The 25,433-nt window shown below is 37.1% G+C and overlaps 1 protein-coding gene across 1 annotated transcript in view; it reads right to left on the bottom strand.

The window, feature by feature from the left end:
* CDC73 (cell division cycle 73) overlaps positions 1-25,433 on the bottom strand; it is a 93,645-nt gene that overhangs the window by 65,768 nt on the left and 2,444 nt on the right. The window contains exons 2-10 of the mRNA XM_065938316.1: positions 25,058-25,163; positions 21,473-21,542; positions 19,425-19,487; positions 19,293-19,345; positions 16,079-16,167; positions 11,915-12,131; positions 6,998-7,096; positions 5,090-5,168; positions 3,483-3,547 (exon numbers count right to left, since the gene is read on the bottom strand). Of these exons, the coding sequence (XP_065794388.1) occupies positions 3,483-3,547; positions 5,090-5,168; positions 6,998-7,096; positions 11,915-12,131; positions 16,079-16,167; positions 19,293-19,345; positions 19,425-19,487; positions 21,473-21,542; positions 25,058-25,163 (841 nt within the window). The remainder of the gene's footprint in view (positions 1-3,482; positions 3,548-5,089; positions 5,169-6,997; positions 7,097-11,914; positions 12,132-16,078; positions 16,168-19,292; positions 19,346-19,424; positions 19,488-21,472; positions 21,543-25,057; positions 25,164-25,433) is intronic.

The following is a 25,433-nucleotide window of genomic DNA, read 5'->3' on the forward strand; positions in this document are numbered from 1 at the left end:
GGAGTGAGGCAGCTGCTATGTGCGCTCCTGCTTAAGAATGTAACTTTGTGGAAACTGCAATTCTGGATCCTTCTGAAAAGTGAAAATTGATGGTGATATTATTAGACCTCTCACACAGATACTGGAAATCCACCCAAGTTTACTATCAGGAAAATGGTTTCCCCAAAAAAGAGATCATAACAACTATGATGAGTATTGGAGTGGCTTCAAGTAACAACCTGAAGTGAAAGCTTTTGATCTGTATGGTTTCAAAGTGCAAAAGGTTTCCTCAAAATTAAAAACAGCAAAAGGAATCAATGATATTCAGTAAGAACAGGGGCTAGGATATGTGGCCCTTTCACATAAACAAGCTAGATGGGGAGGTTAAAATAAAGTGGTTCTCGATGAAAGATTTCCACATCTTCTTATTCCCTCTCCAGTGGGTTTGCTGCTGCTGCTGCTACCACCCAACAAAAAAAGGTCTTCATCACCACCTCTTATTTATCATACTATGAAAAGCATTTTCTTATGACATTTTTTTTAGTTTAAAAAGGCCCCTTTCACTAAAGAAATACATGACAATATACTCTGATGTCCTCCATAGCAAACGGTTCCTACTCTCAAACCATGACTCCTAAGATTGCTTCAATTAAACTGATTCCACGCAATTCTGCATGGAATTCTCTGCAGCTGTCTCAACAGGAGGGAGAAAGGGGCCAACCTGGGGGGTAAACAAGCCCAGGAAAGAGTCCACACTCTGTCTTTCGATTAAGATACTTATAAATCAAAAATGATGAGATTCCTGTACCACAAAATATGTTTAATCCAATATTTCTTAAACATTAGAGAACACAGTGATGCACGTGGAGGAAGTCTCCCAATCAGGAAATCCCCCAGCTTCTCTTCAACATAAAGGTCCTATGCCCCTGCATTTCTTGGCACGATTCAAAAGCTAACCAGAGGCCCAACTACACAAACGTCTGACTTTAAAGATGCCTGGACTTCTGTTTCTATAGTAAACTTCGATAAATTATCTTCATGAAATGTTACAAAATGCACTGCCTGGGCCTTTATTTCTATAGATTTCAATAACTTATGATTCTTATGAAATATTATCAAAACACATATGCTTGGAAATTCCCCAGCAGTCCAGTGATTACAGCTCCGTGCTTCCACTTCTGGGGGCATGAGTTCAATCCCTAGTCAGGGAATTAAGATTCTTCAAGCATCACAGTCTTTTTTGCAGCCAAAAACAGATGTAGAGGAAAAAGAAAAAAGAAAGAAAACCCCACAAATTCCTTCTGTGTAATATGTGTAGGGTAAAACTCATCTGCACAAAAATTCTCTAGTCTGCATAAGTAGACTTAGTAGTTTAGTCTAAAATCTAAGAGAACTCTAGTGTCTTGAACTTAAAAGATACGCAGATCAATCCTAATGTAGACTGAAACTAACCTTAATAACTATGTGTATCAATGAGGCATTTCAAAACCCTGAAGAACAAGGGTAGCAAAAATAAGCTGCACATAAATTAGTAAGGAAGTCATATCTGTACAACAAAGCCTTTAACATACCCTTAACTGCTTTGTATGTTTGCATGGATCTCACAAGAGAAACTTTTTTAATTGGAGAATAAGGTAGAAAGTTGGTGAAACTCACAAGCTCACAAACAGGTAATAATTAAAAAAAAAAAAAAAGGGAGAGAAAAATTACATTGAAAGGATAAGTTAGAGGTTCAACTAAAAAGAAACAATTATCAGAGTAATTTCAAAGCTTTTAGATTCAAAGTTCTCAGTGTATTACTCTCTAACAATGCTAAAATCAATCAGGTCACAAACAGGACAGAGATTCAAGCCTGGCATTAAAACATTAAAAGTACTAGCAATTTAACCATGTTTAGTCTTTCTGCTGTATTCCTACACACTGTGTTTCTGTGATCAGTTCTGTAAAATCACAAGCCATAGAACTGTTTAAATTTGCCTCTTACAAGTATATTTAGGAACAAAGACTCTGATAAGAAGTACAGCCTCATCATTCTCACCCTGTTTAATTAAGAAGCTGTCCTTGGATTTTAGAAAAACGGTTCTGCAAAAAGCATCTATTAAAAACTATCGCAGATTTTACTACTCGCATAGAAGCTCAATTATGAAATCTATTTCATGGCATTTCAGATGAGACAAAAGTAAAACCAATAGTGACAACAATAACCACAAAAAACTTACTTTGATGGCTACATAACAGCATCAGTTCTATAATTCACTTGGGGAATGGCCAATAGGCAAGATCTGCCCCCAAATAAATGTCAATAAATAAATCTTTAAGAATTTAAGTTAAATCTTACAGCTATGAGTTACCTTTTGAAGTCAAGAAGAACTAAGTAGATCTCATAAAATGGTTTACTTAGCCTTTTATCACCTTCCCCTCACCCACTCAACTCTAGTGACCTGGCCTGCACACTGCGGCGTATGGGGCCTCAGTCCTGACGCTGCATGTCTTTCATGCAACGCTCGTCACCAAGTCTCTGCTCAGCTGTCACCTCCCCAGAGAGGCCTCTCTGACCCCGCTGTCTAGAGAGTCCTATCTGGTTTATTCACAACAACCCTAGCAACCAGAACAACGTCTGACACAAGTACTCAATAAGCATTTGTTGAATGAATGAGTCCTCACACAGTTTCAATAATGTAAAATCAAATCTGATGACAATTTAAAAATAAGTGTGCTAGCAAAACAGAGATAAAGACAAATACCATGTGATTGCACTCATACGCAGAAACTAAAAAAAAAAAAAGAAGAAAAAAATGAAAACACTCAAGAAAAACTCACAAAGATTACTGCATTAACCATGAGTGGTTACCAGAAATATAGGTAGTTGGGAGGTGAGAGACATGGGTGAGGGGGTCAGCTGTGTGGTCATTAGACTTGTGGTGATCACTCAGTAGTGTACACAGATGTTAAATTACAACACTGTAAAACTGAAACTTATTTTTTTTTAAAAAAACAGGGCTTGGTCAGATCATCTAGAAAGAATGATCTTTAGGAGGTTAAAAAATAAAAAAGACAAGTTAGTTAAAAGTGAGCCAAAGGCTTATAATCACAGATATTAAGTATTCAGTTGTGTCAAGTAAGCAATTTGTAGCATGACATGAACTACTACAATCTGTCTTTTCAGAGCGTAAAACATTACATTTTAAGGACATGAGATATTATGGCAAAGAACTCTCCCAAATGGAACCTCATATCTCATCACTAACTTTAAACTCTCCAACCAAGTAGCATCCAATCTACTTGCAAGTTAATCAAAACAACTTTCATTTAAACATACTCAGCCAAAAAAAAGAAAAGACACCCATGAAATCAAATAAGACCCCTCAGTTCTGTCAGCACAACAGGTCATTAAAGATAAATGTCTGAAACAGAAAATACTAGAGAACACAGACTTCCTTCAACATCTGCTACTCGCATAAAATGACTGGAACAAAAGAACCTCTGCAGTCAGAGTGACTTACCGTCACAGACTTGAGAGTCATCCCATGGTAGGTGCCCATAGTGTCAATTTTGAAACCTTCCGTTTCTGTAAAGAAAGTGAGGCTACCATTAGATTTTATATATTTTATTATAAATAGCAAATCTAAAGTAGTAATCTACATTATATCTGATAGCTCCACAGAATAACAAAGCCTTGAATCTACCACATATACAGTTAAATGACATACTTGTGAAGATGAAAACTCTCAAAGGGATACCAGTCTCAAAGATGCAAACAATACACACCAATGGGCCCGAAGTACAGAAGCTGGTTAGGACTGTCTCTACAACTGTGTTCAAGCCATACAGCTGGTTGGAAATGTAAAAAGCTAGACTGAATAAAATATAAAATATTTTATAATCCCCGTTATTTAGTCCTAATATGAACTAACATAAAAAGCTGTGTTCCAAAGTAACAATCATCAGTACATGTTACGTAATTCGTAGAAAAGCAACACTGTAAATATCGACAGGCACTCCAGAACAGAGTCTTGGTATACCTTTCCGTGACAGGTCAGAGAGGTAAATACTGTACACACTGCAAACCACAGTCTCTGTCACAACTCCTGAATTCTGCAGTTGGAGTGCAAAGGCAGGGTGAACATCGTAAGCAATCAAAGGCGCACAGCCTGATTCTGCGCCAGGAGGCTCAGACTGGGTCCATGGGCTGTAGCCTGCCAACCCCTACTTGACAAAAACTGGATAAAAGGACGAACTACCGTACTTTCTACGCCATGTGTTCAGTACATACTTTTATCCAGCCAATGAAACAAGCACACAAAATTCACTGCATCAAGGCAACAAGCTCTTTAATAAACTTATGGGGATTTCAGATTATGCAGGGAAGAAATCATAAATGCTACCCTTACAGTTGCTTCTATCTCATTTTTTCATGAATGAGATAAATGAAGAGCCCAAGAAAAGTTACACTGACATCAGTCACACCCTCAACTAAGCACCTCGTGGATGTGGAAACGGCTCACTGCTGAATGAGCCATGGAGCCATCACAAAGTCAGTCCTCACGTGGCTACTCCAGTCTATGCGTCCAAGTCCTCAATGCACACCTTTACAACTGGGGAAATATGATTTGGTATGTAGTGTTTCTACCCTAAAACAAACTTCTGAGAAACAGAATTAAGGCTAACAACAGGTAGCTTATTATACACACCAGTCACTATTCTGGGGACTTTATTAACTAGCTTAATCCCCACAATACCCTGAAGAGACAGGGACTATCACTACTATCAGTATCATAATGACACACAGAAGGAAACAGACTGAGACAGACTACTGTTAAAGTAACATCACAACTTTTCTGTAAAATGCCGGACAGTATTTTTAGGCTTTGCAGGCCACACGATCTCTGTCACAATTCAACACTGCTGTCACAGTGCTAGAGGAGACATGGGTAATACAAAAATGAATGAGCGTGGTTGTGTTCCAACAAAACTTAATTCAGAAAAATACATGGTGGCACAGACTTGGCCTGCAGACATTAGCCAACTCCTGCTTCCGCACATGAGGTCACGCTGCCTCTCAGGTTCAGCACAACCACGGCAAGAGGAAGAGAAAGATCAAGTAACTTGCCTTCTTTTCCTTTGAATCTTTCCTGGTCATATCTGTTGTAAGCAGCTGGGATAGGCTGTTTGGTACGCAATGTGGGATCCTGCAGAAAAACATCATTAAGTTATATGTCAATATTGTCTAAACTATTACTTAATACTTATAATAAAAACCACAATAAAGCTATTGTTTTCTAAGGTTTCCTCTTAACACTTTGGCCAATAAGACCAAAACAAGAAGTAGACAAAACTGGGGAATCGTCTGAAGCTGATTTTTAAGATACTGTTTACAGCTAGAAAACCATCTCAACTAGGGAGGAAGTAAAGATCACCAAGTAAACGTGCACCAAGGCAAAAAACAAAATTCTCAGAAACTGCAGAAACAAAATGGGTATACTTACTAATTTCATTATAATTACTTAAATTTCTTTAAAAATTAATAAACTCACTCCAATCATGAATTACTTTTCTTTAACCCAAAAAATAAACTTTTAATTCAAACCTTATATTCAACTGACATGATGGAGTCTTTTAACTGGATTATTCCCGAATTATTAATCCTTATATTAAATGACAATAAACCCATTTATCAATGTACAGTGTAAAGCTGAAGTTAACAAAATTGTTTTTTTTAAAACACTCAGAAAAACTTGCCATCCTAACATATAATTAATTCACAGATACTTTCTATAAAAGTCTGTGATAAACTAAAAAAGTATATTTAAAGAATATTCCCAAAATTGCTTGGGAAATTCATGGTATTTGTGAAGACTGAAACATGCTTCATTTTGTTACAATAGGATGCTACCCCAGTTATTATTCCAAATAAAAGATATTCAGTCAAGGCTGCCACTAGGTATACACTCCCACAGTCAAATGCCAAACATTAAAATTTTCAAGTAGTTTAATGATTATGAGAATACAGAGAATATGCAGTCACAAAGATAACAGATGAACTGTTTTAGGAGTTGATGTAAGTTTCCTACCAATCGCTATTCAACAAGTCCACCCATTCATAATTATCAACACTGTTTTGTCATAACAGCACCTATCACTGCCTTTTTTATTTATCTGTATGTCCCACTAGATTGCAAGTGCAAAGGAAGCTTTTCACTCTCATATATCTTATATCTCTGTTGGCACGCTGCCTGACAAATAAGAGGCACTTAAAAATGTGCACCTGTGGCTGACTCATGTCGATGTATGTCAAAAACCACAATACTGCAATTATCCTCCAATTTAAAACAAAAACAAAACTGACCAGCAAGTCACCTGAAGTGTTTATCTAAATACTAGCAAAAATTCACTACCTCTAAAAAGTTAAACACCAAGAATTTCATGAACAAATAAACCTACTTACTCTTGTAAAGACTGTATTAGTACTTTACCAAATTTTGACATACTTATAGAAATTATAAAATGAAAAAGGTTTTATTTGCATGTTATTTTTCCTTTGCTGAATCTTATGAAACTGGCTTCATAGATTTCATTTATATGTGGAATCTAAAAAAAGAAAACAAATCAACAAACCAAACAAAACAGAAACAGACTACAGAAAGATGCAGAACAAACTTGTGGTCATTACAGGGGTTGGGAGGAGTTGAAACAAAACCAGTAAAAGGGATTAAGAGGTACAAACTTCCAAGTATAAAATAATTAAGTCACAAGGATGCAATATACAGCATGGGGAATACAGCCAATAATATTGCAATAACTCTGTATGGTAACACATGGTTACTAGACTTCTGGTTCTGATCAATTTTCAATATATATAAATGCCAAATCATTGTGCTGTATACCTGAAAAAATATAATTTTGTATGTCTCAATTCTATAATAAATAAGCAAACAAATATTTAAAGATGTTTTCAATATTACAACACTGAATAATCACTTTTAATAAAACTACTACAGAAGCAACAAAATGTTCTTACAACAGGCGCTGCATTTGGGGCCGGTCGCTGTTCGGGTGCACGCCCTTCTTCTCTGGCCTTTACCGACTGAAGAATTGCAAAAATGTTCTTGGAAAAATTCTGCAACAGAAATGGATTTCGATTATTGAGTCCACTTAAAATTAAATATTCAAAGACAAAAAGTTTACTTAATAAACAATTTCAGATTCAGTTTTCTCTATTAATTCTTCCCTTACTACATCATACTGAAGCATGATTACTACACACAAAAGTAAAAATCAACTACTACTAGGAAATTCATCCGAAGACCAATTATTATAAACCCAATGTTATTCACTTATTTTCATTTTACTTAAAGTACATAACTGGCTATAAATTCATCCATATTCTCCATTTATTCAAAAAAACATAAGCAGGAAACAAGGTAACATTTAAAAACAATAAAAGTAGAGCACATTTGTTGTCAAGGGGGCTTCTTAGTTCTAGAAGAAATTAATTCTTCTGAAAGAAATCAACTATTAAAGTCTCTTCTTGATAAACTCCATGGTAATTTCAGACTGCTACACTTTATGAGATGTTGAAAGTTCCAAGATACTGTTTGTTAGGAGTCAACGTGCACTTTTCAAAGCTGTGAAAGTTGGAAAGATTTTTAAACACATAACAACTTTTACATGAACAACCTTAGCAACATTGAACAAAGCTGACAAATCTGACCATGCCTTCATGAAATACTCTTCTTTTCACCCAAGACGCTCCCTCAGTTCCCTTGGTGCTCTTCTAACTCTGCCTGTCAATTACTTACCATTTTAAGCAACATTCTGTCTCCTGTTCAAGAATATAACCTTTGTGAAGGCCAGGACCAAGGCTACCCCAGACAGTGCCCCCATGTGCCTGCTGGTGGACGTTACATAAACCTTACACAAATAAACATGGACACGAGAGGAGAGACAGCCCGAAACATAACTTTAACCACTGCCATGGTACCTACTAGTTCCTATAATTCTTTAGGACAACAAACATACATCTCACAACCACTTACTCTTAAAAATTATGGCACACCCCAAAGAGACTTTGCTTATATAGGTTATAATATTTTTCAAATTAGAGATCTCAATTGAAATATTTTAAAAATATTAATTCCTTCAAAAACGAGGGGAAAAGGTATTCCAAGTAAAAACTTGTTTTTATGAAAAATTATTTTCCAAAATGCACAAAATGTTAATGACAAGAAAGTGTGACACTAAACATAGTTTAACAAAACTTGGGAAACTGCTATGGCTTCAGTAGCAAAAAGAAACCTCCCAAATTCTAACTTTCTTTTAATTGACAAAAAAACATTGTCAGTTCCATTTCTTGAAGCAACAGCCTTTCCTCCCTCATTTTCCAAAAAATGTCAAATGCACGTGTGCTTTTCACAGAGACAGTCATTGTACTTTGGTATGCAGAAGTGCTTTGTATGTTCTGCTTTCATCACAGAAAATACTGGTAAGAATATACTTAAAGGTTAAGATTTAATAAAATTAGTGAATTTGTTTAATTTCATCAAGGACATCATTAGTGGTGAAGAATGAAATGGCTACTAGCAAAGATCGGTGTCAATGCTTTAATTCACGCCAATATGCCTGCCAGCAGTTAACTAACCACTTCTTTTGCACCAGCAGGGCGAAGGTCAACACAGTGACAAATGCAAATAAAATCTTAATCCTATTAAGAAAATAGCTGAAAACATGAAAAGCAAATTTCACTATTTTAAAAATAAAGCATTTCATGAGAGACTCAAACTCTAGAAAAAAACTAAAATGCTACTAGCTATTTTTATGTGGTGGAATTACAAGTGATTATTATACCTTCATTTTAGTGATCTTTTATCAATTTTTCAACAATGACTATATATTAGTGTGTGTAAATTTAAAAGTATGTCTTAAACAGTATTATAAAATCAGACTGTTTTTTTGTGAGGTGCTTACAATAGAATTTTGAAAAGACAGCTTTTGCTCAAGAAACTCAGCAAATAAGGAAACCCTGATATATGGTAATAAAATGTTGTGAAGTAATTAGCCTCCAACTAATAAAAAAAATTTTTTTAAAAAGGAAAAAAAATAAAAATAAAATAATGTATTTAATTAAAAAAATAAAATAAAATCTTAAATTCTAAAAAAAAAAAAAAAAAAAAAAATCATAGGGCCTTTCAGGGCAATAAGCAACTGAAAGTTTGCTTTTTTTTAAGGGTTTGTCAGATGGAAACAGTATACAGAGGGACTACCAGTCAAAATCGTCATTTTGATTTTTAAAAACGTTAATACTCACAGAAGCAAACCTAGCTAAAAAACAGTTCTTCTAATGCTAACTTATTTTTAAATTACACATTGGTGCCAACAACGCTGAATTCTACTATAACACTTAAGTTTTGAAATGGTGGTACACTCCTGCCACCTAGAGCTCAAAGAAATTTATTCATTTCAAAAATTACAATGAATACTGGTAGAATAATATAAGTAATAATACTTAACTATTAGCCACCCTAGGCATTAAAAATGAGTATTAACAGATCTATCTATGAGGGCTTCCCTCACAGCTCAGAGGGTAAATAATCCACCTGCAATGCAGGAGACACCAGTTTGATTCTTGGGCTTCCCTGGTGGCTCAGCTGGTAAAGAATCCGTCTGTAATGTGGGAAGCCTGGGTTCAATCCCTGGGTTGGAAAGATCCCCTGGAGAAGGGAAAGGCCACCCACTCCAGTATTCTGGCCTGGAGAATTCCATGGACCATACAGCCCATGGGGTCGCAAAGAGTCAGACACGACTGAGTGACTTTCACTTTCACTTTCTTTCATCAACAGATCACTTAAATACAAAACTTAAGGTTTACTCAAGTTCTCAGATTCCTTTCTAATTCTAAGCTCTGGAGAATGACTCTTAATCTTGACATCAGTTCAGTTCAGTCGCTCAGTCGTGTCCGACTCTTTGCGACCCCATGAATCGCAGCACGCCAGGCTTTCCTGTCCATCACCAACTCCTGGAGTTCACTCAAACTCACGCCCATTGAGCCGCTGATGTGATCCAACCATCTCATCCTCTGTCGTGCCCTTCTCCTCCTGCCCCCAATCCCTCCCAGCATCAGGGTCTTTTCCAATGAGTCAGCTCTTTGCATGAGGTGGCCAAAGTACTGGAGTTTCAGCTTCAGCTTCAGTCCTTCCAATGAACACCCAGGACTGATCTCCTTTAGGATGAACTGGTTGGATCTCCTTGCAGTCCAAGGGACTCTCGAGAGTCTTCTCCAACACCACAGTTCAAAAGCATCAATTTCTTGGTGCTCAGCTTTCTTCACAGTCCAACTCTCACATCCATACATGACCACTGGAAAAACCATAGCCTTGACCAGATGGACCTTTGTTGGCAAAGTAACGTCTTTGCTTTTTAATACGCTATCTAGGTTGGTCATAACTTTCCTTCCAAGGAGTAAGCGTCTTTTAATTTCATGGCTGCAGTCACCATCTGCACTGATTTTGGGGCCCAAAAAAATAAAGTCTGACACTGTTTCCACTGTCTCCCCATCTATTTCCCATGAGGTGATGGAACCAGATGCCATGATCTTAGTTTTCTGAATGTTAAGCTTTAAGCCAACTTTTTCGCTCTCCTCTTTCACTTTCATCAAGAGGCATTTTAGATTCTCTTCACTCTCTGCCATAAGGGTGGTGTCATCTGCATATCAGGTTATGAAAGTGAAAAGTGAAAGTGAAGTCGCTAAGCCGTGTCCAACTCTTTACAATCCCATGGACTGTAGGCCACCAGGCTCCTCCATCCAAGGGATTTCCCAGGCAAGAATACTGGAGTGGGTTGCCATTTCCTTCTCCAGTCTGAGGTTATACTGCTCTACAAAACAAGTCAAAGTACAAGAGTAAAAAATTCTTCCCTTCATATATTCTTTTCCAGTAGCTATTCTACTAAAACAGCACAGTAAACTTAGGGCCAGAATCCAAAAAAATGTGCAAACAAAATGAGTCCGCCTAGACCAATGACGAAGTTCACTTTCTTCAATACTCTCACAACTTCTAAAAAAATCTTCTCACCAAATCATCACTGTGAACTGTGTCTCAAGTGAAGAATTAACATTTAAGAGAAAATTCAGACGTGTGGGAAGAAAAGAGAGGTAAAAAAATAGGTAAGTGAAACAGAAATGACTCAACCTTTTTGGAGATCTATTAAGATACTGAATATCCAGTATCTTTCAACTTCTTATCTTTCAAAATTTAAAGTACATGTCTCCTTTAACCAGCAATTGGCTTCCAGAAATTAATTCCTCTGCTATGTAGTCATAAATGCATGAAGGTGTTATGTACAAGGATTTTTTTAATGCAGTTGTTTATAATCACGAAAGGAAACGAGAGAAGACAGGAGAGAGGAGGAAAAAAGGGGAAAGGAAATGAAGAAAACCCACCATCCTGCAGCCCAACACAACTCCATTAATGAGGAACAAGCAAACACTGCCACAACCACCCAACAGAAGAGAATGTATCAAATACACCCAATAAATGTTTGCTGGGCCATTTTCATTAAGTTCTCTACTTTGTGAGGAAAAAAATTAATATTGGTATTCATGACCAGAGAGCTTACCATCAATAGTCCCTGTTCATTATGTTTAAGCAAATAATCTCATCAATAAGAAAACTGTAAATCTCTTTGGATTTACAAACAAGGTGGAAAGGAAGGGACTCACATTTTGACTCAGACTTTTTCATCAGCTTCTCTGGTGACCAACCACCAATCATACACTAGCATGGAATGGTAAACAGGTCAGTTAGAAAGCTAAATGATTACTGCTCTCTTAGATACAAATCTGAAACTTCCTCCTCACAGGAAATTTTAACCAACTTTAAAATCAATTGTAGTTGAAATACACACAGACACTAACAAACAAGAAGTAAAATATTTTAATTACCTTTCCTGTGCTCTGTAAAATAGTTGTTCGCGTCCGCCACACTCTTTCTCTGCTGACAATATCTCGGGTCACATCTACTTCTGCATCCACAAAACTCCTCTGTTTCAGGGCAGTTATATCATCATCTAAGTCAGTCTTAATGGTAGATCTTTTCTTAGCCATAATTTTGGCTTTGATGGCGGCAATTTTTTCCACTGACATAGCTTCGGACAAAGACCTGAAAGCAACATCTTTTTTAATATTCACAGCAAGGATCTCTTGAGCACACTATAAAATATTCTGTTACATTTATAACTTCCTGGTAGTAATACTTTAAGTGGCAATAATTAAGATTTCCTCCTTATACATAAAACTAACACACTTGATAACTTATAACCATGTAAGAGTCAACATAAAAATACTACACTATAAGCAAATTATTAGTTTAGGAAGAATAATGCAAACTATTTTTCACATTTTAAAAAATCTCTTCCCTTACCCAAGTAATTCATTAATACAGCCTTTTTGATTGATCACCATCAACCAATCAGAAAATTCTGCACAAGCTGATCACATACCCTGGGACACCCCTCCCTCACTCTGTCTTTAAAACTACTTTGCTGAAACCCATCAGAGTTTGGGTTTTCTGAGCACAAGCCACCTGTCCTTCTTGTGTGGCCCTGTAATAAACCTTTCTCTGCTCTCCCTCCACAAAAAAGTTTTTTATATGAGACTTCTATTTGCTAACCCTCCCCATCCTGCATGCAAATCACACACACACACACACACACACATCCCCACACCCATAAGCATATGCACACAACACCTTGAATGGCGGGGAAAAAAAATTTCATTCTGTAAAGAATCCAAAGTTTAGGTTTTCCTTGAAATTTATTTCAAGGTTTAAAGCTATGTTATAATGTACAACATATCAATTTTACAGCTGACAGAGACATTTATGTGCCACATAAACATATACCCCTTTAAAGTCTGGAAGATAAAACAATACTTTGAAGTTCTCATTTTCCTTCTTTTACTTCATTTTCAAAAAAGCACTGAAATAGCAAACAGAAGTTATGCTTTCAGAAGTAATAAAGAAAACACACTTAACAATGAAAGTATAGATTTCATTAAAATGATAAGCTTAGTGTCATTTCTCACAACATAAAAACAAGAAAAAGAGTTTGGATACCTTAACAGTAGTTGATAAAATTATTACTCTAATCACAAGATGACAATCTTGAAATACGTTTAAACAACATGTGGAGAAAAGACAGGAATTCCTGCAGGTTTAAACATGGTGGTATTATGTAGTATGCTATTTATTTCCATTAGGTATGAAAGTACTTTATAGCAGACGCTCAACATGTATCAGCATTTAACTCATTGTATATAATACTATGCAAATTTCCCTTAAAATCTAAAGCACACCAGCATGCCTTGAGCCAGATTCAAGCACTTTTCTAAACTATAATCAAAACATGCACTGGACAAGCACTGGAGTTTTACTTCCAGCCAAGATGAAGTAACAGGGACTGGTTAACCCTCCTACCTTGAAACAACCAGTCAAATATATGAAAAAATAGTTCACTCGTTATCTGCTATCAAGTAATGAAAGACAATGATCTCTCACACATGAAAACCAAGTAAGTAAGCCCTGGTAGTTCAGAAGGTAAAGTGTCCGCCTACAATGCGGGAGACCCGGGTTCGATCCCTGTGTCAGGAAGATCCCCTGGAGAAGGAAATGGCAACACACTCCAGTATTCTTGCGTGGAGAATCCCATGGACTGATGATCCTGGTAGGCTACAGTCCATAGGGTCGCAAAAAGTTGGACACGACTGAGCGACTTCACTTCACTAAGCCCTATGAAGGCTGCAATTTACAGCCTTGAAAGTTCCCAACACGGCACGGGGAGAACTCAGGTAAAACTTCCCACATACCCTGATTTGAGAAAACAGAGCTGGGATTCCAGCAAGGTCAAAGAGTACAGGGAACTCAGAGGCCCGAGTGCCTGAGAAGAGAGAGCTGCACAGGCCCCCTCGAGTACTCTGGCAGATGACTGATGAGCCCGTAAGTAGTTGGAAACTAAAGCGAGGAACAGAACCACCTAGAGGGAACAGAGTCCAGCACCTACACAGGATGAAGAGCAGAACCTAGTCCCACCAGCCAGGCTGAAAATCTCCTACTTACGGGGCGTTAGATGGAATAACAGTCAAAATGGTCCTGGCTCAACAACGTTGGGCAGTAACTACCCTAACTACACACTGTTCAAACAACAATTCTTAAACCCTAACTAAACACTGTTCAAACAACAATTCTTCAAATTAAAAAATGGAGACTCAAAAGGAACAAACTGCTTCAAAGGATTAACTATGTCCCAAAACAAAACGAAAGAAAATTTAGAAAAACACAAAAACATCCAGCACGCAGCAACATAAGATTCACCATGTCTGGTATCCAAACAGTACAAGGCATATAAAGGAGCAGAAAAATGTGAACCAGAATGAGGAGAAATCTAAACTGAAAACAACTGCAGGACTGGAAAAGGCATCAAAATAATACAACCATTCCATACATCAACAAATAGAGACATGGACTGTATATTTAACTTATAAGGGTAAAAAATACAATGTTCAAGACTACCAATACAACTACATGAGAAAATATGAATTACATACAGAACTACAGAAACTATTCAAAAAAAAAAAAAAAAACAGAAAAAAAAATCATTCCAAAAAAAGAGAAGAACATAAGTGAGGTGTTGAACAATTACCAGTACGAGTAATTAGGTCAGAGAGGGGAGAAATGGAGGAAAAAAAAACTGAGGAATCAGAAGCAAAGCTTTTCTAAATTCACTGAAAATTATGACCCAAAATCCCCTCAAAAACTCAAGCACAAGAAATATGAAGAACACTCTCCCAAGTTATGTGATAATTAAGTAGTCCCAAACCTACAATACAGAAACTTTTTAAGTAGTCAAAGGAAAAAAGCCACATTTAAAGACACAAAAGAGAATTCCCCAGTGGTTCAGTGGTCAGGACTCCATGCTTTCACTGCCAAGGACCCCAGGTTCAATCTCGGATCAGGGAACAAAGATCTGACAAGCCACGAGGTGCCGCCAAGAAAAGATAAAGGGATAACAGCAGATTTTTAACCAGAAACAATGCAATCAAGGAGACAGTGGTATATCATACTTTAAAAAGAAGTAGTCTGGATTCCATATCCAGTGAAAACTAAAAAAAAAAAGGTGGGGGGGGGGATTTTTTCTGAAATAAAAATGTTGAAAGAAACAGAAGCAGTCCTAAACAGAAAGAAATGTTAAAAGAACGTTAAATTTAAAAAAAAAAAAAAAAAAAAAAAACCAGTAAGTCAGTCAGGCCAAAGAGAAAAAAAATGGGTGCACAAGTCTACAACAGGGAAGAAGAGGCATGGAAATTGCACACACAATTTTCCCTAGACGTTTAAACAAGACTAAGAACAATGCACTGTGGTGTTTGGGACACATGCATTGAGCAAAACATATGACAAGAGCAACACCAATGCCGAGAGAACAGGAAGCCCTCGTGCTGAGGTCCCTGCACTGCACACAGGCGGCAGACACCGCAGGCAGACTGCGACGCCACAGGCCAGTGAACGCAATGAACCCCAACAACCACCTGAAGAGAACCGCAGCACACTACTCAGACAACAAAAGGATACAACAGAATCACAGCATATACTCATTTAGTCCAAAATTAAGTTAATTTCCGTTTCAGGGAACAAAATTTTGAAAGAACAAAGAGACAAACAGAAAACAACAGCAAATTATTGACCTAGAATTAAGCATGTTAATAATCACATTAAATGTAAATATTTAACATATGGTACTTTACAGGAAAAGTCTGCTGACCACTGCTATAAACCAACAAGAGATTTCATGATAAATGAGTGGCTTGGATTATGGAATAATTTTTAAAAAGATCTATATGGTAACAGAATCAAGAAACTTCCAGAAAGCATAAGCAGCACAGTGGCTTTCAATCCTCCATCAGAAAAAATACTCGAGCATCTTCTTTCGAACTGAGGGCAGGGAGACACACGCTGAAGAATGCAATATATGTAGACAGCATGTTAATACCCCTTGTTTCCACATACACTTATATATACTGCCTAAATTGCCTATTTTCTACCAAAGAAATTCTTACCTGATCTGTTCAGTCTGTACAATCCCTTCTTTGTGACCCTCCAAACGAGCAGCCAATCTCTCTTTATCAAGGCGTACACACTCTTCATCCTGAAAATAGTCAGTAAATATTTTAAAATTTTACTTAACTTTTAGAACTACAAAAACACCATAAACACTGCACGTAACTTTTTACCAAAGTTCCCACCTATAAAGTCCCAGGCATCACTGGCCTTGGGTCTATTTTAAAATACTTTTAGTCACATAAAGAACCGACTCATTGGAAAAGACCCTGATGCTGGGAAAGATTGAAGGCAGGAGGAGAAGGGAACGACAGAGGATGAGATGGCTGGATGGCATCACCGACTCGATGGACATGAGTTTGCGTCAACTCTGGGAGTTGGTGATGGACAGGGAAGCCTGGCATGCTGCAGTCCATAGGGTCGCTAAGAGTCAGACACGACTTAAGCAACTGAACTGAACATAAAAACAATAACAAATGTATGCTGGAGCACCTAAGATTAGAACTGAAAAACTACAAATAAACTTTATTAAGTTTTTCCTATGACTAAGGCTTCTTTTATAATATATCATAGTTACTCTTACTCAGAAAGATAATATACAACAAAAAATTCCTTCTCCTCAGAAAAGTTTATAGCTAAATTTTATCAGTCCTAAATGTTCACTGGAAGGACTGATGCTGAAGCTGAAACTCCAATACTTTGGCCTTCTGATGCGAAGAACTGACTCACTGGAAACGACCCTGATGCTGGGAGGGATTGAAGGTGGGAGGAGAAGGGGATGACAGTGGATGAGATGGTTGGATGGCATCAGGGACTCAATGGACATGAGTCTGAGCAAGCTCCAGGAGATGGTGAAGGACAGGGAGGCCTGGAGTGCTGCAGTCCATAGGGTTGCAGAGTCAGACATGACTGAGTGATTAAAGTGAACTGATAAAAAGCCTTCACCACAGTCAAGACTTTCATCTTGGATCCAGATGGTTTTCGTATGTTGCCCCAGGTCCTGAATCTTTCAGCACAGAACAACACCAGAAGTGAAAGCTGAATGTTTTTCAAAGGACCTTCTTCAGAACACCAGGCACTTCCTACAAAGTGCCCATGAGCCACTTCATACCTGACTTCAACCTTTGCAACTCAGCTTCTACCTTATTTAGATATTAGAATCTCAGGTAAAAGTTAAGTCTGAAAAGTGTTTGGTTACTTAAAAAACAAAACATACTAACTCTGACCTAGTTTAATGCCTACATTCAACAAATGAGAAAACTGAGAGCCAGAGTCAGTGTCTATGGCTAACGAATATGAAATTGTATAAAATCCATCAGTAGATTCTACAGATCCAGAGAAATGTTGTGCTCTAACATGGTCTAACCATGTTAAGCTCAAAACAGCCATCTTGCCGGGGTGAATGCAAAGATTAATATCTCAACAAATGTGTTAAATACATCTAAAATAAAAGTTTAATATATATTACTCAAGTTCCTTAAGAGACTGATTTTAAAGACAACTGCAGCCTAGGTTTCAACCAGATCCCAAAGTTTCTCTCTGCTAGCACAGGGCCTAGCAGGCCCTCAACAGATATTTACTGAACTGAAAACTCTCGGTGTGTAATATGGCTATTTATGTAATTCATTCTAACTCTACAAATACTCTGGAAAGAATTTTATTATGCTATTTCTTGTTGGTTTTTAAAGTTATCAGAATCCTAGCAAATCTTCAATTCCGATACATTCAACTCTTTCAAATAATTAAACCATGAATTTCAGTTTTTCCCCAATAAATCATATCTTTACATTTACTTATTTTGTACACAATGTGTTACAACCTCCTTTCACACACAAATAGTTGTGGAAAATTTCAGTTTTGCTGCCACAAAATCTGTACCCAGCAGAGGGGAACAGCCAGGAGCCAGACTGCCTGGGCTCTAATCCCAGTTATGTGCACCCCAGCAAGTCACTGCTCTCTGAGCCTGTGAGCGCACAGATGACGTGTGTGGTACTGCCAACTTCAGGAGGTGATGGTGAGGATTACAGGAGTTAATAATGCACATGAAGTACACAAAGTATCACCTAGCACAGAATAATAACAAGGAGCTAATTATCTCTATCATTATCTGAAAAAACAAGTCTCAGAGTACACTGAAACAAAATTACATAATCTTGGCATCATATTTTGTCAGTGATTCTACTGTATATATTTACCAACCAACCTTGCCCCTCAGAGTTGCTTTCCTTATCCTTCTCTAACTGTGGATGCTTTGCTGTTCATGAAGCAGACAAAAGGTACAACTATTTGATTGTTACACAAGTGTCAAATGAAAAGACTTACAGTTTCTAGTAATGTTAACCCTACCAGTGATTACAAGTGCTATTCCTATACTGGTCATTTATTTATAGCCGATTTAATCATTTCTCAGATTTTAAGCAAGCCTCTAATGCATGATCTTCCATTTTCAGAGTGTTTATATGTAACTGATCTGATGCTTGTTACAAACTTAAACAGTACTATAATTATACAATTTAAATTCCTAACATTGTAAAACTTCGTAAAGTTTTAAGACAACTGAACTAGTCAATAAATTATCTTTTCAACATTTACTGCATTTCTTACAGGGTTCTATTCAACATGAACTGTCCTTGTTTACCAACAGTAACATTCCACTTGCTGGCTATAAAATACTAGCAAATCATCTAACCTGATAAGTCAACATTGGAAAAAGAAACTGTTCACAGCTCTTCAGAGGGGAGCAAACTCCCACATCACCTTATTCCAAGGGAAACTGAACCACAACACAAAGGCCAAATCTGGCCCATCGCCCGTTTTATGAAGTTTTTTTGGAGTACAGCCTCGCCTCGTCATTCACGCGCTGCTCTGCCTACAGTGCAAAGGGGAGGGGCTGGATGAAGACAAGGCCCCAAAAGCCTGAAGGAGGGCCTGTCTGGCCCTTTATAGAAAAAGGCTCTGACTACCATCTAGTCCAACACTTTCATCAATAAAGATATAAAGGCAAAGAAAATAATTTGTCCATCATGCAGCCTGTATGTGAGAGATCTTATAGTATGTAAGAGCTCAAGCTACTTATTAATCAACTGTCAATATAACCACTTTTCAAGAAAAAAAGCTCTTAGGACTACGATGAGCAAAGAATTCTTACTACTACACAATCTCAATCTCCATTTTAAAAAAAAAAGAATCACTTTAAAAATAAAGTTCTATTACCTCAATTCGTGGTTTTTTTGCTTCTGCCAAAACTTCATCTGCAGCTCGTTTGACTGTAAGAAAAAAAGAAATTAATGTACAGTTTGGGGATAGGTGTTTGAAAGTTCAGTATAAACATGAAACAAGACATACCTTGAGTAGATCTCTGCAGACCTATTTCTAGAGGGGCACTTCTGTCTATACTGGCTGATGTTGCTGAAGATTTAAAAAGATACGTGAGAGGATAAATATTTGAAAATGTAGATTAGAAATTAATGCAAGGGAAATACTCAAGATCTGTTACATTTCTTACTTAATATAAGATTATGTCTCTTAAAAAACTAAGTTTTAAAGTAAGTTTGTAAAAGCATTTTATTATAAAAGATTGACCTGTAATAGAAAGTATGCTAAGAGGTCAAACTATTTTTGACCATTTAAGTTACAATCTGACAGAAATCAGCTACAAGGAACATACTCCCACATAATACAATGTAGGTATGTAGACGTGTAAGAAAACATAAATAAAAATATAAATGTATGTACTAATTCACGAGGGATCAACATTAGCGCACAGCTCTGAATCAGGTGGCGAGTAGTGAGCCATGTGACAACGTGAAACAAAGCACAGAGGGAATGGCAAGTGCATAGGATCTAAAGTCAGAAAAGCTACAAGAACCAGGGAGACTGAGAGCCCAAGAGGTCACAGAGACGAGCAGAAGCATGACTGCGCAGGTCAGGGAAGGAGGACGAGCTGTATTCCAAGTGTGATGGGAAGGCACAGGACCGCCTTGAGCAGGTGAGTGACACGATCAAGCTCAGATGCTCTTCTAAAACAGGTCCCTCTAAGTGGTGATCAGAGACTACACGGTAGGAAATGAACAGTAAGACCTTCAAGAGGGCTGTGCAATGGTCGAAGGAAGAAGGTGGGTCAGGGTGGTCATCCGATGCTAAGAACCTGTCAGGCTCTCAAAGATAAAGAAAGGACCTGGCTGGTGGAGCTGGTGTAAAGGATGTGAGCTGTGACAGCATAGGAATCAAAGATTTCTCCAGGGTTTGCAGCCTAAGCCACTACATGAATGGGGGACCATTTGCTGAGATGGGAACACTGGGAGACCAGACCTGCTCTTTCATTGTCTGTGGCGAGAAGGGAAAGAGGGAGTTGGCACTCTATTTAAGATATGTTACATTTCAGACGCCTGTTCAATACCCAAGAGAAGATGCTGACAGTCAATTTATAAATGTGAAGCTCAGTAATACGTCAATGTTGGAGATAAGGAATCAAGAAAAAAAAAAGTGAGGTGGACAATGAGTAGAAAGAAAACCTCAAGAGTCTGTTGCCCCAAATGGCAAGTCAAGAAAAGCTTTCCAAAGGGGAGTAAGCAGTCAACAGTATCAAATGCTACTGAGGTCAGGTTAGCTGTGAAAAGCAGAGACCAAAGGATCTGCCAATCATGCATCAGCATTGACCTTGTAAGAGTGATTTGAGTGAGACAGTGAGGAAGAAAGTTAGACTAAGGTAGACTCAAGAGAGAATCAGAGGTAAAGAGGAAGCAGTGATACCAAGCATCTCTTGCAAAGAATTTTGTAACAAAAAGGAGAAGAAAACTGGAGCAGCAGAGAACAGGAAGCACGCGTGTGCTAAGTCTACTCAGTTGTGCTCCACTTTTTGTGACCCCATGGACTGTATTGCCAGGCTCCTCTGTCCATGGGGTTCTCCAGGCAAGAATACTGGAGTGGGTTTCCATTTCCTCCTCAGGGTATCTTTCCTACCCAGAGATAGAACCTGCATCTTATGTCTCCTGAATTGGCAGGCAGGTTCTTTACCACTAGCACCACCTGGGAAGCCCAGCAAATAGGAAGGAGGGAGTTTAAAAAAAGTTTTTAATGAGAGATATTACTGTGTACATCCTAAAGGGAATGGTTCAGAAGAGAACTGATGATGCAAGAGAGACACAAAATTTACAAATGAAAAGTCTCTGAGAGAGCCAAAGGCGATGGACTCCGAATGCAGGGAAGGGCTAGCTGGTCCTAGGAGTAAAGTACATACATGGTAACAGGAAAGAGAAAGCAGCGCGTGGACAGAGTTGCAGGTAAGGGAAGTTTATAATGAGCATTCACAATCTCTCCCCACTGATTCTTATTTCACAGGGAGTGGAAACCAATGCCTGTTTAAGAGTGAAAGCAACTTAGAAATTACTCACATGCTTCACCATTCAGATATCCGAGTAGATCTTTTCGGTCAGGTCTTCTAACCACTGGAATATTTTCGGTCTAAAGCCAAAATTTTTAAATAGATATCAAATCAATAACAATTATAAGAAACTTTATTAAAGTTAAACAACATTTAACACCTGAATTTTATTCCAACTTATCTTGGCAACATATATTAGAATCATATTTCTAGAAAATAACCAGACAGAACAAATCTAATAAAATCTTGAAAATGTTTAAGCATATTAATTTTTGGTAACTTTATTCTCAAAATTCCAGTAACGTATACAAAAGATAACCATTAGAAATGAAACAATAACCCTAGCCCTCTTCAAAATACGAATTATATTCTTATTTTTTCCCTTAGATTATTCTAAACATTTATTAATTCTACTCATGATGTTTTGGATTTAGTCCCATAGACTGCTCATTTTATTTAAGGTTTCCAAAGTGCCTTTGTTTCTCACATCCTAACCACACCTCCTCAAAATATGGTACTTGAACTCTTTCAAATAACCTAAATTAGCCACTAGAACTAAATTTTCATAATTAACAGTAAGTACATGTCCCAAGAATATACACTGGGGAAAAGACAGGGTTTTCAATAAATGGTGCTTGGAAAACTGGACTGTTACAGGAACAAGAATCAAACTGGGCCACTTCCTTATAACATATACAAAAACAAACTCAAAATGGATTAAATACAACAATAAAAACTCCAGGAGAAAATACAGGCAGTGTGTGTTATTCTTTGACATGAATCTTAGCAGTATTTTTCTGGATCTGCCTCCTCAGGTAAGGGCAACAAAATAAAAAAATTAACAAATGGACTATATCAAATTAAAAAGCTTTTGCACCATGAAGGAAACCATCAACAAAATGAAAAGGCAACCTCCTGAATGGCAGAAGATATTTGCAAACAATATATTCATTAAAGATTAGCCTTCAAAATAGAATAACTCACACAACTCAACATCAAAAAACAATCAATCCGATTATGAAGTAATGGGAGTGTAATGCATAGCATAAGGAATACAGCCAATAATACTGTAAAGATGTTGTATGATGACAGACAGTTACCAGCTAGACTCATTGTGGTGATCAAGTCACAAAGTATATAAATGTAGAGTCACTATGTTGTACAACTGAAACTACTATTGCATGCTGACTATACTTCAATAAAGAAAATGACTAAAAAAAAAAAAAAAAAAGAAAATGACTAAAAAACAGGTATGTGTTGTTCAGACATGGGAAAAAATTTAGGAGACTATACAGTAAAATGTTAATGACAGCTGTTTACTTTCTACATTACATCTCTTTTCTTACCCTTGAGTGTGTATAAATTTTGTAAGCAGGAGAAAAAGAGTAAAAAATTACATCTGGAAAATTTGTCTATTGTGCTAAATGAGTAGTTTTCCTTTATTCTCTGTTAGCAATTTGTAAAGAGGTGAGCAAAACAAATAAAACTGTATACTTTAGGCACCAAGTCGTCCTTGGACGATAAACTCAATGAATTCTGTCATTACTACAGTTTTCCCCACACTTTGTGGGGAATGTAATGTAAAAAAACAATGGCAGACCACAGGGAAACTCTGGCTACAGGATTATAGTTATAAACTCTGTTACTCTATATAGGCAACAATGAATAAACACCCTTAACATTTTGGGTAATTACCTTATACTGAATACTGACCATATTTTACTGCACCAAATATTCTGCACATACACCTTGATGATACAAGATAAACAATGTTTAATCACTTGAAATTAATTTGTTTTTTAAAAGTTAGGTTCTATTTTAATTTCTGCTTATGAGTATAAACAAGTAAGAGCGCACAGGTTTTGGGTTGTTTTTAAAAACTAGTCTACATGGACTATCATTAACAGTTAAAAGATTTGAATTTTCTTTAAATTACTATATCTAAGTTTGAAAATACACTTGATCATTCAGTCACTAATGAATTATGTATTACGTTATCACCAACAGAAAATACGGGCTATGAGTCAGGAAGAGTTGTTTCAGAAAGTCCGCTCAAAAGAAAAAGCAACAAAGGAGTTAAAAATTTTGTAGAACCCTACTTTCCAAATTCTACCCTTTCAATCTAGCAAATATTCAAGAGAAATGATAGTTAAACCTTATGTGACCAAAGGTCCTAAGGACCACAGTAACAATTAGGGCAGCAGTTATGTGCTATAGTCATTCCCCAGAAATATAATGTAAACCTAAACTAAGAGTCTGGACTATCTTTATTACCTCAAAATGAATGGACCTATTCAACAAAACATTCTAATCAGTGTCTGATTTCATTTTTAAAGATCTGAGTTAACATATACCACAATTTCCCAAGTCACAAATAATTTCACCTCACATACTGCATTTTTCAATACACACTTGACACTAAATATATATTTCTTGTTAAGAGAAGCAGTGTTCAAGCACTCTGAGGCAGAAAGCAGGCACATTTCAAGCATCTGAAAACAAATAAATTTATCAATAATGAAAAAAGTTTGTTGATTAAAAATTCATTTTAAAAAGTAATCTACTGGGTTCCCAGCAGTCCAGTGGTAGGGACTCTAATCCCTGAAAAAAGGAAAAAAAGGGGGGAGGAGGGGAAGCTGTCTACTAACTTGACTCTTTTTGATGCCAAAAAATCCTTTTTTCTTTGAGATTAAACTAGAGCTCCAAAATCACTGCAGATGGTGACTACAGTCATGAAATTAAAAGACGCTTGCTCCTTGCAAGAAAAGTTATGACCAACCTAGACAGCATATTAAAAAGCAGAGATAATACTTTGCCAACAAAGATCCATCTACTCAAAGCTATGGTTTTTCCAGTAGTCATGTATGGATGTGACAGTTGGACTATAAAGAAAGCTGAGTTCCAAAGAATTGATGCTTTTGAATGGTGGTGCTGGAGAAGACACTTGAAAGTCCCTTGGACTACAAGGAAATCCAACCAGTCCATCCTAAAGGAGATCAGTCCTGAATATTCATTGGAAGGACTGATGCTGAAGCTGAAACTCCAATACTTTGGCCACCTGATGTGAGGAACCGACTCATTGGAAAAGATCCTGATGCTGGGAGAGATTGAAGGTGGGAGGAAAAGGGGATGACAGAGGATGAGATGGTTGGATGGCCATCACCGGTACGACGGAAATAAGTTTGAGTAGGCTCCGGGAGTTGGTGATGGATAGGGAGGCCTGAAGTGCTGCAGTCCATAGGATCACAAACAGTCGGACACGACTGAGCAACTGAACTGAACTGAACTGAACTGAAACTAGAGTTCTGAATATCAGAATCTTCCCACAGGCTTACTCAATTTTTAAAACATCCCTAAAAAACAACTCTGAAACTCCTACTGCTATAAACATTACCCACAACTCACAAGTTTAAAAAAGAAAAATCACAAATTTTAAAAAATCCACATAAATTAAATTGATCTATTTTTGACCCTCCAGGAGACTTTCTTACAGATAAACCTTTCATTCTTTTGATCTGAAACTCATCAGGGAAGTTATCACCAAATAGGATCAGCTATCAAATTCAAAACAAGTCTCTAAATGAATTCTACTTACAGCTGCACGTCGGACATAGACAGGATGAGATAGGTGCACATTATTTAGCAGAAATAAGATCGAATCCAATGTGTAGTACTCTCTAGGTTGGCCTTCCTTTCCAGTCCTGAAATGATTAAGACAAGATTTTTACTCACAATTCTAATACAACTCCTGGGCTTAATCATATAGTATTATCTACACACACTGCTATCCAACAAAAGATATTCTTAAGAGCATGAAACCTAATAAGTGAAAATGTCATTTGGGCAAAAGGGACACAAATAGAAACAATGACAAAAAGCAAGAGGTAAGGAAAGTACTATTCAAACTTTATTACTACAGACTTTTAAGAATTTGGTACAAATTAGCTTCTGGGCTTTGTCAATAGAGAAAC

Source organism: Muntiacus reevesi, chromosome 5 (genome assembly GCF_963930625.1).
Source record: "Muntiacus reevesi chromosome 5, mMunRee1.1, whole genome shotgun sequence".
In the NCBI taxonomy this organism is placed as follows: domain Eukaryota; kingdom Metazoa; phylum Chordata; class Mammalia; order Artiodactyla; family Cervidae; genus Muntiacus; species Muntiacus reevesi.